This window comes from Oncorhynchus mykiss, chromosome 4 (genome assembly GCF_057628025.1).
Source record: "Oncorhynchus mykiss isolate SJ-2025 chromosome 4, ASM5762802v1, whole genome shotgun sequence".
Taxonomy (NCBI): Eukaryota; Metazoa; Chordata; class Actinopteri; order Salmoniformes; family Salmonidae; genus Oncorhynchus; species Oncorhynchus mykiss.
Window position 1 is genome coordinate 8,004,459 of NC_143025.1, and position 16,446 is coordinate 8,020,904.

Consider the following 16,446-nt stretch of genomic DNA (forward strand, 5'->3'; position numbering starts at 1 on the left):
GACAACCAGAAGTACAACAGGAAGTGGGAACCGGTGGTGACTGATTGATTGACTGACTGAACGTTGCCAGGTGAAACAACTGTCTAGGGTCTCACCCGTATCCTCTTGACCATAAAGCTGATGTTCCGGATACCCATGAAGTCTGTTCCCTGGTAGATGGCATCAATAGCCTTGATGTGACTAGAGATCTGGAACAACAACAACAACAACAACAACAAGATGCATCAGAATTCACGTCATTATTCTGGAATGGAATCTTGACACACAGTTCTAAAAACATTGTTGACATGTTTCCCCATCCCCAAAGAACCCGGTATCACACAAACAATACACTTGGTGCTATTGAGGAATACTGTGTGCGTGTGTGTGTGTGTATCATCCAGTACCTGTGCGATGACGGCCTCCCTGGTCTTGTAGTACTTGAAGAAGAGGTGGTCTGTCTGGATGAAGAGTTGACAGGTGTTCTTCTCTATCTGAGCCGTCCTCCTCTTCCTCAGCAACACCGGGTCACTGGACGCCTCCTCTGCATGGAGCTTCTGGGAGGAGGAGGAGGAGAGGAAGAGGGGTGGAGCGAGGGGAGGGGGCAGTATTAAAGCCTGTATTATTGTAGACTGTATTGTACCATCAGCTCCCCATGAGGATAAGAAATCCCTAATCTTCTAGTTTCATAGTATTATACATTCACTGATGAGATGTCGAGTCCAATATCTGACGCAAGATGTAGTATCCACTGAGCTAAAATATATTTACATGGAGTATCATCACACAGTTACATACAGAGTATACCAAACACTTTCCTAATATTGAGTTGCACCCCCCTCTTTTGCCCTCAGAACAGCCTCAATTCGTCGGGGCATGTACTCTACAAGGTGTTAAAAGCGCTCCGGGGGATGCTGACCCATTTTGACTCCAATACTTCACACAGTTGTGTCAAGTTGGCTGGATGTCCTTTGGGTGGGGGACCATTCTTGATACACAAAGGGGAAACTGTTGTGAAAAACCCAGCAACGTTGCAGTTCTTGACACACTCAAACCGGTGTGCCTGGTACTTACTACCATATCCTGTTCAAAGGCACATCAATTATTTGTCTTGCCCATTCACCCTCTGAACAGCACACATACACAATCCATGTATCGCTCAGCTGGCTCTACGTAGAGCGTCCCCTGGGCGGCAGGTGAACTTGTGGTTAGATCATTGGACTAGTAACCGGAAGGTTGCAAGATCAAATCCCTGAGCTGACAAGGTAAAAAATCTGTCTTTCTGCCCCTGAACAAGGCAGTTAACCCACTGTTCCTAGGCTGTCATTGAAAATAAGAATTTGTTCTTAACTGACTTGACTAGTTAAATAAAAGGTCAAATAAAATGTCTGTTGTTTCAAGGCTTAAAAATCCTTCTTTAACCCGTCTCCTCCCGTTCATCTACACTGATTGAAGTGGAATTAACAGGTGACATCAAGCTTTCACCTGGTCAGTCTGTCAGAGAAAGAGCAGGTGTTCCTAATGTTTGGTACACTCAATGTATATACAGCAGTGCCATAGAGCCCTGGTCCAAAGTAGTGCCCTATATAGGGAATTATGGGTGCCATTTCAGACACCCCCCAGTCTGTTAACTCACCTTGTTTGGCTCCACCATGGCGGTGGCCTGGTATTTCTTCATCCTCTCAAACACAGAGTGGTCGGCACAGCCCCCCTCTGGACCATACTTGTGGGGGTAATCTAAAGGGAGAGAAACACACACGTTTACATTACCTGAAGTAACATTTGTCGCCAGAGAGCGACCCCATAGCCGCCAGAGAGCGACCCCATAGCCGCCAGAGAGCGACCCCATAGCCGCCAGAGAGCGACCCCATAGCCGCCAGAGAGCGACCCCATAGCCGCCAGAGAGCGACCCCATAGCCGCCAGAGAGCGACCCCATAGCCGCCAGAGAGCGACCCCATAGCCACCAGAGAGCGACCCCATAGCCACCAGAGAGCGGCCCTATAGCCACCAGAGAGCGGCCCTATAGCCACCAGAGAGCGGCCCTATAGCCACCAGAGAGCGGCCCTATAGCCACCAGAGAGATACTCCATAGTCACCAGAGAGCTACTCTCAGTTCACACCCTCTGCTCCAGTATGCTTCACAAGTGTCCTAGCAGTTGAATGATTAGTCTACACTACAGATGACTATATGAGGACTTGTACCTTAATATATCAGGTAACATAAGGCACACATTCTCTTAGGCACCACAGCTCAATAAAACAAACTGAGATGCTGCTGTGGTGCCTAAGAGAATGAACGGGGCCCAGCCCTGAGCCTGTCTCTATCCTCCAAATGTCTCTATCCTCCAAAGGGAAAACGAACAAACACTCTCACACAATTAAAAGATGACAAGAGGGTACATCAAAGAGTGTTTGTGTTTTTAATAGAGAAATGAGCTGTATACTCCAGTACACACGCATACTACAGTACTTACTGATGTCGTCCTCGTGGTAGATAACTGAATGGAAGGGAACGTCCCGGTCCTTCAGGTATCGCTCAGCTGGCTCTACGTAGAACGTCCCCTGGTACGTCTGGATGAAGCCCTCAAACTTCCCATCCACCACAGACCCATGGCTCAGGGTACCTTTCTCACCTATGGAGAGAGAGAGAGGGGGGATGAGAAAGCAGGAAACCCGGAAAATAAACATTTGAGGAACAGAATCAGAACCAGGAATGAAAGTGATCTACACTGTTCCGGAACAGAACCATTATTTTAAAAGCATGGGAACTGGTTATTAATGTTATTTTACATTCCGGGTATTTTTTTCCCTCAGTCCAACAGAAAATGCAACAAAGCACCTATGCAAAGCCCTCTGTCACTCAGAAACTTCTTCCAGTATCTGCCTGCAGCAGGAAATCTTTACCCGTATGTGTGTATGTGTAGGCTACCTGTCCCTCCCCCTCTCTCTGAAGCATAGTGTCATGAAGTTGGCCTGATGGGGGAGGTTTATGACCCCCATAAATACCTTTCCCCCTTTTCCTATCTCTACTCTACCGATGTGACTATTGAGAATCGCTTTGGAGAGTCTGGTAACATCAAAAGGTGGGAAACTGAACCATATTTCAGTAATCCAACCAGTTGAAAATATGTGTTGGTACTTAATGAATATGATGTCAGATCAGTTGGCGTCTGAGACATTATTACTGATAAGGCAACATAAACTGTATCTTGGAAAGTCTACACATTCTAGTTATCAGATTCACATGGAATTGTTGTGCAATTTAAATGTTTAAATATTAAACTATTTATGAAAAGATTAAATGTAATTGTAGCTCCTAAATGAGAGAATTGGTTTTCATGAGTGAACTATGCTCAACTCAGTGGCCCCGCCTATGTGAATAGACACGGGTTGTAAACTATGAAACACGGCCCTCTCTCCCAACCCTATATAAGCCCCGTTACGAAAATGTAACTTCCTGTTCCAAGGACGTGTGGACTTGAGGTCCCCACGTTGAAAGGACAAAGACCACCTACAGAACTAAGCCAACCTCAGCAAGAACCTAACGAAATTAGCATTGAATTTCAATGTGAAGGTGACGACCTACATGCCGGAAGGATGAATTTCGACTATACCAGCCAGAATATAGCATGAGCATATAGCATGGCAACTTGGTATGAACTTTGAACTCTTATTCACTAAAGAAGTGATACCTCCCAGCCATGCGTTAGTGCAGACGTGGGCTAGAAGAGGACGGACAGAGTATCTATCCTACCACACGACGACGGTACTACCAAGTATTCATTCTAACACCGGACATTCTTCAAAGGACAACCCGGCCCTCCATCTACGACCAACCGATCGAAGCGCAGCTCAGAGTAAATATTTATTGCATTTTCCTTTTCCAAACGGGCGGTTAGTTAGAATGCATAAGATAGATTCTGTATTTACGATAGAGTAGCTGCCTACGGACCGATAGAGACATAGCTTCTCCCTTTGTTCCTTGGTCTTCCTTTCATTCAAAACCCAACCCCCTTTCTTTGTGTAACGAGCCGTCATATCTGTTCCGTTCGCTAGGGACGTTTTCCTTTATGACAATTTGTAATCAATGTATGATCCACTCTGTGTAGATGTAATTCTGTGTGATTATTTAGGTATTTAGTAAACAATTAAACCAAAAGATGCCTGCATCTTTGTAGTAGCTGGGTGTATTGATATACCATTCAAAGTGTAATTAATAACTTCACCATGCTCAAAGGGATATTCAATGGCTGCTTTTAAAATGTTTACAGATCTACAGATTGGTGTCCTTTGCGAGGCATTGGGAAAACCGCCCTCATTTTTGTGGTTGAATCGGTGTTTGAAATTCACTGCTTGACTTAGCAAACTTACAGATATAATTGTATGTGAACCCCGTTCAGCTAGCGGAACCCCTCGCCAAGAGCCAATGAAATTGCAGGGCGCCAAATACAAATCAACAGAAATCTCATAAATCAAATTTCTCAAACATAAAAGTATTAGTCACCATTTTAAAGATAACATTCGCGTTAATCCAGCCAATGTCTGATTTCAAAAATGCTTTACAGCGAAAGCTCCACAAATGATTATGTTAGGTCACCACCAACTCACAGAAAAACCCAGCCATTTTTCCAGCCAAAGAGAGGAGTCCCAAAAAGCACAAATGGAGATAAAATGAATCACTAACCTTTGATGATCTTCATCAGATGACACTCATAGGACTTCATGTTACACAACACATGTATGTTTTATTCGGTAAAGTTTATATTTATATCCAAAAATCTTAATTTACATTTGCGTGTTATGTTCAGTAGTTCCAAAACATGCAGTGATATTGCAGAGAGCCACATGAATTCACAGAAATACTCATTATAAATGTTGATGAAAATTCAAGTGTTATGCATGGAACTTTAGATACACTTCTCCTTAATGCAACAGCTGTGTCAGATTTCAAAAAAACTTTAAGGAAAAAGCATTACCTGAGAACGGCGCTCAGAGCCCAAACCAGCCAAAAGAAATATCAGCCATGTTACGCAGTCAACATTAGTCATAAATAGCATTATAAATATTCACCTACCTTTGATGATCTTCATCAGAATGCACTCCCAGGAATCGCAGTTCCACAATAAATGCTTGTTTTGTTCGATAATGTCCATCATTTATGTCCATTTATGTCCAAATAGCTTCTTTTGTTAGGGCGTTTGGTAAACAAATCCAAAAGCGTGTTCAGGTCCAGTCGGACGAAAAGTTCAAAAAGTTATATTACAGGTCGAAGAAACTTGTCAAACTAAGTATAGAATCAATCTTTAGGATGTTTTTATCATACATGTTCAATAATGCTCCAACCGGAGAATTCCATTGTCTGTAGGAAAGCAATGGAACGAGAGATATCTCATGTGAAATGCGTGTGACTGAGATATCTCATGTGAAATGCGAACGAGGCTGCTGGCAGACCCCTTAGTCAAACAGCCCCCATCCGGCCCCCCTTCACACGAGAAGCCTGAAACAACGTTCTAAAGACGGTTGACATCTAGTGGAAGCCTTAGGAAGTGCAACATAACCCATATCCCACTGTGTATTCGATAGGGGCTGAGTTCAAAAACTAAAAACCTCAGATTTTCCACTTCCTGTTTGGATTTTTTTCTCTGGTTTTTGCCTGCCATATGAGTTCTGTTATACTCACAGACATCATTTTTAGAAACGTCAGAGTGTTTCCTATCCAATACTACTAATAATATGCATATATTAGCATCTGGGACTGAGTAGGAGGCAGTTCACTATGGGCATGCTATTCATCCAAAAGTGAAAATGCTGTCCCCTATCCCAAAGAAGTTTGGGCGTATTGTGTGTAGACCAGTGACACATCTTAATATAACAAGAAAATAAAAGTCAAGGGGTGTGAATGCTCTCTGAATGCACTGTAGTAAAATCAGTCCTCACCATATATTTCTCCAGTGTAGATATGAGAGGTGTCATAGTTCACCTCCTGTCCTCCCATGTCGACCTTCATGTCCTCAGCAAACAGACTGGTGTCTCTCTTCATCCTCAGGTTAAAATGTCTGACAGACAAGAAACAGAGGTTAAGTACCAAGCTATTCATGCCACATTTCTGTATGGTTTATCTGAGTAGGGACAGATACAAACACATTGACTTGTTGATTAAACAACCACCTGATGTGTGTGTGTGTGTGTGTGTGTGTGTGTGTGTGTGTGTGTGTATAGATATATATACACACAAACAAATATGTTTAGTTACATGCTATAGCTGTTGCAGCAGCTACTCTTCCTGGGGTCCACAATATGTCCATAAACGGAGCCAAAGAAAAGGCACAGGCCTAGTAGCACTAAGACATGAGCTGTTTCGTGCTTGTGGAGAGACGGATCTGAACAAACTAGCAAAGTTGGGAAGACACGTTCTGTAACATCTGTCTTTCATAATGTCTTGTTTACCATTCTGAGTACACCACCGAGATGCAACGTTTCAGCTATGTTTCAAACCCCTTACTCCTGTGACCCTGTATTAAATGTATATTGAGAATAGAATGTCTGTTCTATAGAATATATTTCTATGGTCTGAACATTGCAATACTATGGCTCAGGTTGTTATTGTAAAAACATATATATTTTTTTAAATAAAGTGTTTGTGTTCTCAATAACATAGGCCAACCTGATTACATAAATTAAATAATAAATAAGACACTCTGGAAGGAACTAGGCCTTTATTTTTCAGGACTCAGGAGAAAATAAAATGCAAATGAAAGCGAGACGCAGAGATAAAAGACAAGGACATCGGCTCAGCTGAAAATAAAAACATTTATTCAACTTTTTTTTTTTGCATTTCTTTTTTTCTCTCCTGAAAGACGGTGAAAGAGCAGTAAACATTCCAACACCAACAGAGAAATGAGGTCATCTTAAAAACAGTGTGGCTTTACTGCATTTCAAAATTATGTTTGGGGGGAGGCCCAAACACACACAAAAAAAGTAACATTGTAAATAATTGAAGAACTTAATTCATTACTTTCTGCATGGCTCCTCAAACAGTAGAACAGTGAAAGAAAATACATTTTGAGTTGGCCAATCAGGGACTTCTCCCAAAATAAAACTACAAGGAGGTCTATATAGCCTGAATACCAAAAGAGTCCCATCTGGAGGAAACCTGGCACCAAACCCTGCGGTGAAGCATGGTGATGGCAGCATCATGCCGTGGGGATGTTTTTCAACGTCAGGGAAAGAGACATCAACAACTCGTCCACCGGTGCCCAGTGTGGCGCTCCCTGCTCCAACCGGGTGCCCAGTGTGGCACCCCCTGCTCCAACCGGGCGCCCAGTGTGGCACCCCCTGCTCCAACCGGGCACCCAGTGTGGCGCCCCCTGCTCCAACCTCCAAGCATGTTGGTGTGTCTTTGAGATACATCTTCTTGGTTGAATTGCTGCAAAGAAACCACTACTAAAAGGACACCAATAAGAAAAGACTTGCTTGAGCCAAGGAACACGAACAGTGGAAATTAGACCGGTGGAAATCTGTCCTTTGATCTGATGAGTCCAAATTTGAGATTTTTGGTTCCAACTGCCGAGTTTTTGTAGGTGAATGGATGATCTCCACATGTGTGGCTCCCACTGTGAAGCATGGAGGTGGTGGTGTGATGGTGCTTTGCTGGTGACACTGTCAGTGATTTATTTGGAATTCAAGACACACTTCACCAGCATGGCTCGCACAGCATTCTGCAGTAATACGCCATCTCATCATTTGTTTTTCAACAGGACAATGACCCAACACACCTCCAGGATGTGTAAGGGCTATTTGACCAAGGAGAGTGATGAATTGCTGTATTAGATGACCTGGCCTCTACAAATCACCCAACCTCAACCCAATTGAGATGGTTTGGGATGAGTTGGACAGCAGAGTGAAGGAAAAGCAACCAACAAGTGCTCAGCATATGTGGGAACTCCTTAAAGACTGTTGGAAAAGCATTGCAGGTGAAGCTGGTTGGGAGAATGCCAAGAGTGTGCAAAGCTGTCATTGAGGCAAAGGGTGGCTACTTTGAAGAATCTAAAATCTATTTTGATTTGTTTAATTAACACTTTTGGGTTATTACATGACTCCATGTGTGTTATTTCATAGTTGATGTCTTCACTATTATTCTACAGTAAAAGTACAAACTTTTGACTGGTACGATCGATCGATAGATCGATATCTATATATATCTATATCTATATATATATATATACATATACATATATATACACTGCTCAAAAAAATAAAGGGAACACTAAAACAACACAATGTAACTCCAAGTCAATCACACTTCTGTGAAATCAAACTTTCCACTTAGGAAGCAACACTGATTGACAATAAATTTCACATGCTGTTGTGCAAATGGAATAGACAACAGGTGGAAATAATAGGCAATTAGCAAGACACCCCCAATAAAGGAGTGGTTCTGCAGGTGGTGACCAGAGACCACTTCTCAGTTCCTATGCTTCCTGGCTGATGTTTTGGTCATTTTTGAATGCTGGCGGTGCTTTCACTCTAGTGGTAGCATGAGACGGCGTCTACAACCCACACAAGTGGCTCAGGTAGTACAGCTCATCCAGGATGACACATCAATGCGAGCTGTGGCAAGAAGGTTTGCTGTGTCTGTCAGCGTAGTGTCCAGAGCATGGAGGCGCTACCAGGAGACAGGCCAGTACATCAGGAGACGTGGAGGAGGCCGTAGGAGGGCAACAACCCAGCAGCAGGACCGCTACCTCCGCCTTTGTGCAAGGAGGAGCAGGAGGAGCACTTCCAGAGCCCTGCAAAATGACCAGCAGGCCACAAATGTGCATGTGTCTGCTCAAACGGTCAGAAACAGACTCCATGAGGGTGGTATGAGGGCCCGACGTCTACAGGTGGGGGTTGTGCTTACAGCCCAACACTGTGCAGGATGTTTGGCATTTGCCAGAGAACACCAAGATTGGCAAATTCGCCACTGGCGCCCTGTGCTCTTCACAGATGAAAGCCGGTTCACACACATGTGACGGACGTGACAGTCTGGAGACGCCGTGGAGAACGTTCTGCTGCCTGCAACATCCTCCAGCATGACCGGTTTGGCGGTGGGTCAGTCATGGTGTGGGGTGGCATTTCTTTGGGGGGGGCCGCACAGCCCTCCATGTGCTCGCCAGAGGTAGCCTGACTGCCAGTAGGTACCGAGATGAGATCCTCAGACCCCTTGTGAGACCATATGCGGTTGGCCCTCGGTTCCTCCTAATGCAAGACAATGCTAGACCTCATGTGGCTGGAGTGTGTCAGCAGTTCCTGCAAGAGGAAGGCATTGATGCTATGGACTGGCCCGCCCGTTCCCCAGACCTGAATCCAATTGAGCACATCTGGGACATCATGTCTCGCTCCATCCACCAACGCCACGTTGCACCACAGACTGTCCAGGAGTTGGCGGATGCTTTAGTCCAGGTCTGGGAGGAGATCCCTCAGGAGACCATCCGCCACCTCATCAGGAGCATGCCCAGGCGTTGTAGGGAGGTCATACAGGCACGTGGAGGCCACACACACACTACTGAGCCTCATTTTGACTTGTTTTAAGGACATTACATCAAAGTTGGATCAGCCTGTAGTGTGGTTTTTCACTTTAATTTTGAGTGTGACTCCAAATCCAGACCTCCATGGGTTGATACATTTGATTTCCATTGATCATTTTTATGTGATTTTGTTGTCAGCACATTCAACTGTGTAAAGAAAAAAGTATTTAATAAGAATATTTCATTCATTCAGATCAAGGATGTGTTATTTTAGTGTTCCCTTTATTTTTTTTGAGCAGTGTATATAATGTTGACTCCAATGCTTCCCACAGTTGTGTCAAGTTGGCTGAATGTCCTTTAGATGGTGGACCATTCTTGATACACACGGGAAACTGTTGAGTGTGAAAAAACCCAGCAGAGTTGCAGTTCATGACACACTCAAACCGGTGCGCCTGGCACCTACTATCATACCCTGTTTAAAAGGCACTTAAATATTTGATCTTGCCCATTCACCCTCTGAATGGCACACATACACAATCCATGTCTCAATTGTTTCAAGGCTTAAATATCCTACTTTAACCTCTTAAATGTAATTGCAAAATTTAGACAACCAAAAGTAACTGCTATTCATGTGTAATTACATGTTTCTGACATGCAGAAACTTGTTATATCTGGAAAGAAGACATCTGCAAGATTATGAAGAAATTATCAGAATTTAGATAGGAGCGACATAGTTCAAAATACACAAGACCAAGCACACACAAAATAACCATCTTTCATTGACAAGCTATAAGTGAATTATTGATGACAAGAGCCGGAAACACAGATGGCTTCCACAACATGTGAACAATATCAACAACAGAAAAAATGGGATCGATAGAACTAACAACTAGAAATGGGCAGATGTTTTAGTAAGTGGTGTCAGGTGTGGTCACGGGGACGTTTTCAAGTGTCCCTAAACGTCTCCAAAGTGCACTAAGTCTGTAAATTCGATCATTCCAGTACCATTACATATTTGGAATCCCTAAATGCTATTTGCTCAGTCTAAAAACACAATTTCTACCATATCGACCTCACTCCAGCATAGTGGTGGTGTTATGGGATATCCAGGGTACATTCAAGTGTCCTTTCAACCTCTCCAAAATGCCCGAATGTGTTAATTGCACTGTTTATGCACACTAAAATGTGCCTTAAAGTTATTTTTGCACTATAAAAACTACATTTCTACAACGCCAACATCTCTCAAACATTGTGATGGTGTTGGGGGGACATACAGGGGATACGGATGCAAGCAGGCAAAATCATATTTTTGATACGCAAAGAGTCACTCGGTGGACTTTCGATGTTGCCCTTAAGTCAAACATCAGATAATAGGCTAGATTTGTTCCTACCAACCTAAGGATTCATTTAATACTCTCCCATGTAGCTATAGCTCAAACACAGACCAAACCAAAGCTTACCTTGTTTACATTTTGTCTCTCAGGGCTGGTGATCAATAACGGTAGATCACAGCCAGACAAATAAGACCTTCTCATGATCTGTGGAGGCCCGGCTTTTGGTGTGAATCAACCGGGTTTATTTGGTTTATGCTTTACAAAACGCTAACCGGAATGATGGTAGCAGCCATCTTGCAACCGCACAGTTAACTAGTCCAGCGCTCTAACCATTGCACTCCACGAGTAGCCTGCCTGTTACGCGAATGCAGTAGAAGCCAAGGTAAATTGCTAGCTGGAATTAAACTTATCTTATAAAAAACAATCAATCATAATCGCTAGTTATAACTACTAATCCAGTTTAGCAGGCAATAATAACCAGGTGAAATTGTGTCATTTCTCTTGCGTTCATTGCACGCAGAGTCGGGGTATATGCAACAGTTTGGGCTGCCTGGCTCATTGCGAACTAATTTGCCAGAATTTTACGTAATTATGACATACATTGAAGGTTGTGCAATGTAACAAGAATATTTAGACTTATGGATGCCACCCGTTAGATAAAATACGGAACGGTTCCGTATTTCACTGAAAGAATAAACGTTTTGTTTTCGAAATGATAGTTTCTGGATTCTATTATATTAATGACCATAGGCTCGTATTTCTGTGTGTTATTATGTTATAATTAAGTCTGATTTGATAGAGCAGTCCGACTGAACAGCAGCAGGCCCGTAATCATTCATTCAAACAGCACTTTAGTGCGTTTTGCCAGCAGCTCTTCGCAAGCACAGCGCTGTTTATGGCTTCAAGCTTATCAGCCTAATGGCTGGTGTAACCAATGTGAAATGGCTAGCTAGTTAGCTGGGTGTGCGCTAATACCGTTTCAAACTTCACTCGCTTTTAGATTTGGAGTAGTTTATTCCCCTTGGGCTGCAAGGGCCGCGGCTTTTGTGGAGCGATGGGTCACGATGCTTCGAGTGTGGCTGTTGTCGATGTGTTCCTGGTTCGAGGCGAGGAGGGGGACGGAAGCTATACTGTTACACTGGCAATATTATAGTGCCTATAAGAACATCCAATAGTCAAAGGTATATGAAATACAAATGGTATAGAAAGAAATAGTCCTATATTAACTACAACCTAAAACCTCTTACATTGGAATATTGAAGTCTCATGTTAAAAGGAACCACCAACTTTCATATGTTCTCATGTTCTGAGCAAGGAACACATTTTTACATGGCACATATTACTTTCTTCTCCAACACTTTATTTTTGCATAATTTAAACCAAATTTAACATGTTTCATCATTTATTTGAGGCTAAATTTATTTTATTGATGTTTTATATTAAGTTAAAATAAGTGTTAATTCAGTATTATTGTAATTGTCATTATCACAAATGTTTTTTAAATTTTTTAAAATAAATCGTCCGATTAACCAGTATCGGCATTTTTGGTCCTCCAATAATCGGTATCGGCGTTGAAAAATCCTAATCGGTCGACCTCTAATTTGGGGATTTCATTTGAAGCCCCTTTCTATAGGTCACCTGTTTGTATCAATTACAAAGACATTGGCAACTTTGTATTTGTAGTCAACTCTGCTCTGAAGTTATCTGCGGTCACAGGGAGATGGCTAAACCATGTGATTCTATGTTTAGCAGAAATCTGTGTGTATGTAGTGACGTTGGAGGGCAACAAAAAAAAAAGCATCTAACGACACACTTGGCTGTTCTACGGGTGGTCCGAGGCAGGCGTTAGATTACCAGCGTTTTCAACGTTAACAACAGCGGTTTTGGGACACCGCTCTAACGACGCTCCTACGAAGGTTCTAACGACGAACTAAGCCTTAAGATGGTTTTGTGAAACTGGGCCCTGGTTTCAGGCTAAATTAATTCCAAGCTTTAGAGACTCCTGCTTTTCAGAACAGCTGCAGACATCCTCCTCTTCTTCTTTTGTATTTCTTTGTTTCCACAGCTTCCATCTCTGTTAAGAGGTAGCATCTGAGGCTAGGAGCAATGGGAGCACCAGGCTTTGCCACTGGCAGAATGAGAGGCCTAGTCCCCTCCCTGCCAAGCTAGCAACAGATCTGAGTTCAAACAGTATTTGAAGTTTTTTTTAAATACTTTGAGCGTTTGCTCTGGCCTCCTAGGAGTGCTAGATAAGCCGGGTTTGCCATTTGGGGCCAACTCTAATGAGCAATTAAGCCAGGCAAGCTCAATCAAGCACAGATAAAGTATTTGAAATAATTTTAAATAGTATTTGAACCCAGGTCTGACTAACCGCCAGATGGTCTCGGCTGGGCACAGCGCTGGGAGAGAACAGAGCACTTCGCTCTCCCACAAAGCCAGGCAAGGCTTGTTTAGAAGGTACAGGATATTCATAATTTAGGCTATGTTCTATGAAAATAATTAAAGATGAAAACAAGGCTAAACAACTCTTTTTTTTTTTTAAAACAACAATAATGCCTGTTTTTGAGGAACATCACAGTTCAGTTATTTAGGAACAAGACTCATCTTGAAGATGAGGCTCACTCCTGATTCTTCATTTAGACTTAACAAAATAAACTACATCACAAAAACAGACACACAGACATACAAGCACAGTGAAAAAGTCTGGGACACTAACCTTCCGTGTGCGTGGAAGTCTAGATGGAGAAATGTGTCTTGGTGGTGGAGGGCCCTCTTGGCTCTCAGGTGCTTGTCCTGTAACTCATAGGTGTTATAGGACAGACCCTCGTAGTGACGCACATACTTGTTCAGGGGGTTCCCATAATGATAACCTGGAGAGATGATAACACAGAGGAACTAAGACCCACTAGAACAACAACACCACACGGGACACCTCTTCAAACCACAGGCTGTAAGCTGAATATTAAACTACAATTCGTTATCTTCTTCGAGGCCTAGCTATAATCAACAAGCCATATAAAGATAGTAGCATCTAACTTGAAAAAGACTGAAAACGTGACAGCACACTAGCCCTCATAACATCCATGATCCTACATTATTCTAGCCAAGCCTGGAAACACAATACTCTACTCATTCAGAACAAAAGGCACATTCTGTTTGGAATTACACAGGATTCCTGATTTGTGAAAGGCCACCATAACGCCTGGCTCCGCCCCTCCCCAATGACTAAAACTATCAAAGACGGCAAGAGTGTCGTCACATTGTTGCAAAGGAGTGGTGGTTCATTGAGCGTACAGCCTAGTCTACATCCACGGTTCTCCCAATGATTTATTAACAAGGTGGTGCTGCTGAGTACACCTGTAACTGACAAAAACAATCTATTTTGGGTGTGGTGCCTGTCCTTAAAATGATAACAAATAAAGTGAATCTATTACGGGAATAGAATCTGGGCCTATTTCTATGTCAACGTCCGTAAAAGGCCAGGCGATTATTGCAATCTCAGTCTGAACCCTATAAATAAATCAACTGCATGTCATCATAAAAGGCTTTAACATGGATTATAACTGAATTAGTATCACTCAGACCTGGGCTCAAACACTATTTAAAATCATTCCAAATACTTTGTCTGTGCTCGATTGAGATTGCCTGGCTTAATGGACCAATAGAATAGTGCCAAAAGTGCAAACCCCACCCATCTAGCATCTCAGGCAGGCTAGAGCAAAAGCTGAAAAGTATTTGAATAGTGTTTGAACCCAGGTCTGCCATCACTAACAGGAGCAGGTGTTTATTTGTGTGCCCGCTCCCAGCTACTGTCGTAGGCTTTTCATTTTAGAGCTCGTGATGTCATTAAGGTAGGTAGGCCAAATACTACATAGGATAGGAGGTCGATGACACCTAAATTGGGGAGGACGGGCTCGTGGTAATGACTTGGGCGTAATGGTATCAAATACATCAAACAAATCGTTTCCATGTGTTTGATGCCATTCCAGTTACTCCGTTCCAGACGTTATTAATAGCTGTCCTCCCCTCCGGAGCCTCCACTGCTATATAGCTACAAGCCTGGGCATACTCTTCTATTTTCTGCTCCCTACATTTGCATGATAAAATATTAAACTCTGACCATTAAAATGTTTCATTGTAGTTGTAATAGCTTTAAGAGACTTAGGCTATTTCCTATTGAGTCGTTTCAGATTGGGGGTAGTTGGACAAATACAATCTGGATGCTGTTTGTTAGATATTTTTTTCCACAGCAGTTGGACCATATACTATTAAGTGAACCATGAAACACATTCAAAGCTGTAGAATCAATTCTGTGTGTGATTAGCATAATGTCAACAAGAACATCGCATTGAAAACATACAGTGGGTTGCCTCGATCGATTACGCGATCAGAATGCTGTTCATGGAAAGTAAGGAAATAGCTGTATTCACATGAATACTATTGTATCGTTCTACCAGTGTGGGCTGGTGGGAGGAGTTATAAAACGGGCTCATTGTAAAGGCCGGAATGGAACACTATAAAACACGACAGATATTGAAAGCATCTTTGACTCCGTTCCAAATAATCCATTCCAGCCATTACTACTGTATTCATCGAATAGCTACAACATAATATATTGGCGCTAGCTACTGCCATTGGAAAGCTAATAGCTAGCTAACAAAGATCGAATATGTTCTTACTAGGGAGCCATTGGCTTTGGGTCAAACATGTACAAAAAAATAAATAAGTAGTCAACAGGCACAGTTAGCTAATTACCTAGCAAGATCCCTAGTTAGGTAACTGTTGTTGCTAAAAAAAACGATGCTAAATTAGCTGGCTAACTAGCTACTATGCTAGCTAATGTTGATAGAAAGTGGGACAGCCCATCATTGCAAAATGTAGTATTGACGTGGTGCAAAAAAAAAACAATACCGACCGACAGCACTGCAAATATTGCAAGCTAAATCAGATTGCCCAAATCGCTTTGCTCGTTCGTGCCAAGACAACAGATTCCACCTGATTTCTCATAACAATGGCACCCCCGCAAGCTAGTTAGCTAGTAGTCTTATCGTAACCATCCATATAAATAGTAAAGTCTCGTTTTAAAGAAAACTAGCTTCCGCCAAGCTTAACATAAAATATATATTTTTTTACAACTATATAGCTTTGTGGTTTGGAGTTTGTGTCAAAAGGGACACAAGAGGCATCTTCACGACCAGGCCTATGTTAGCTTTCTTAGCCTAGCCTGCTAGCCATTCGCTCGAACGCTGTCTTTGCTTGGCTACTCTTCCCTTCGTGAATGTAGCCCGCTAAACGCTTCGCGATACAAAACAAATACAAATGCTCTCACTCACCCTGGGTGTAATTTATTAAGTAGACGAAACAGAAGAATTTGACGACAAGCATATCTGCTAAGTCCATTGTTAGAGCATTGATACCGTGATCACTTTGTCCTTGTTTAGGCTCAGACGCCCTGCCTGTGTTGATCGCAGCTTCCTCTCCTCCTCGCCTGCCCTCTCTTTCACGCCCCGACGTCAGACGTAGGGATGGAGGATTCTCCCTTCCCCCATCATTATGGAGTGACAGATTGGGAAAACGGGATACCTAGTCAGGTGTACAACTGAATGCAATTCCAACTATTGTA

At 42.8% G+C, this 16,446-nt stretch overlaps 1 protein-coding gene across 2 annotated transcripts in view; it reads right to left on the minus strand.

Annotated features, from left to right (window-relative positions):
• Positions 1–16,352, minus strand: part of LOC110521213 (disintegrin and metalloproteinase domain-containing protein 10) — a 32,223-nt gene extending 15,871 nt beyond the window's left edge. Inside the window, exons 1-7 of one of the 2 annotated variants that reach the window (XM_090231026.1) lie at positions 16,157–16,352; positions 13,540–13,693; positions 5,918–6,036; positions 2,455–2,613; positions 1,616–1,716; positions 387–536; positions 96–188 (exon numbers count right to left, since the gene is read on the minus strand). In XM_090231026.1, the coding sequence (XP_090087152.1) occupies positions 96–188; positions 387–536; positions 1,616–1,716; positions 2,455–2,613; positions 5,918–6,036; positions 13,540–13,693; positions 16,157–16,223 (843 nt within the window). In that variant the 5' untranslated portion in view covers positions 16,224–16,352. The remainder of the gene's footprint in view (positions 1–95; positions 189–386; positions 537–1,615; positions 1,717–2,454; positions 2,614–5,917; positions 6,037–13,539; positions 13,694–16,156) is intronic. The other variant, XM_090231027.1, reaches the window with a different exon arrangement.
• Between the last annotated feature and the right edge of the window lie 94 nt (positions 16,353–16,446).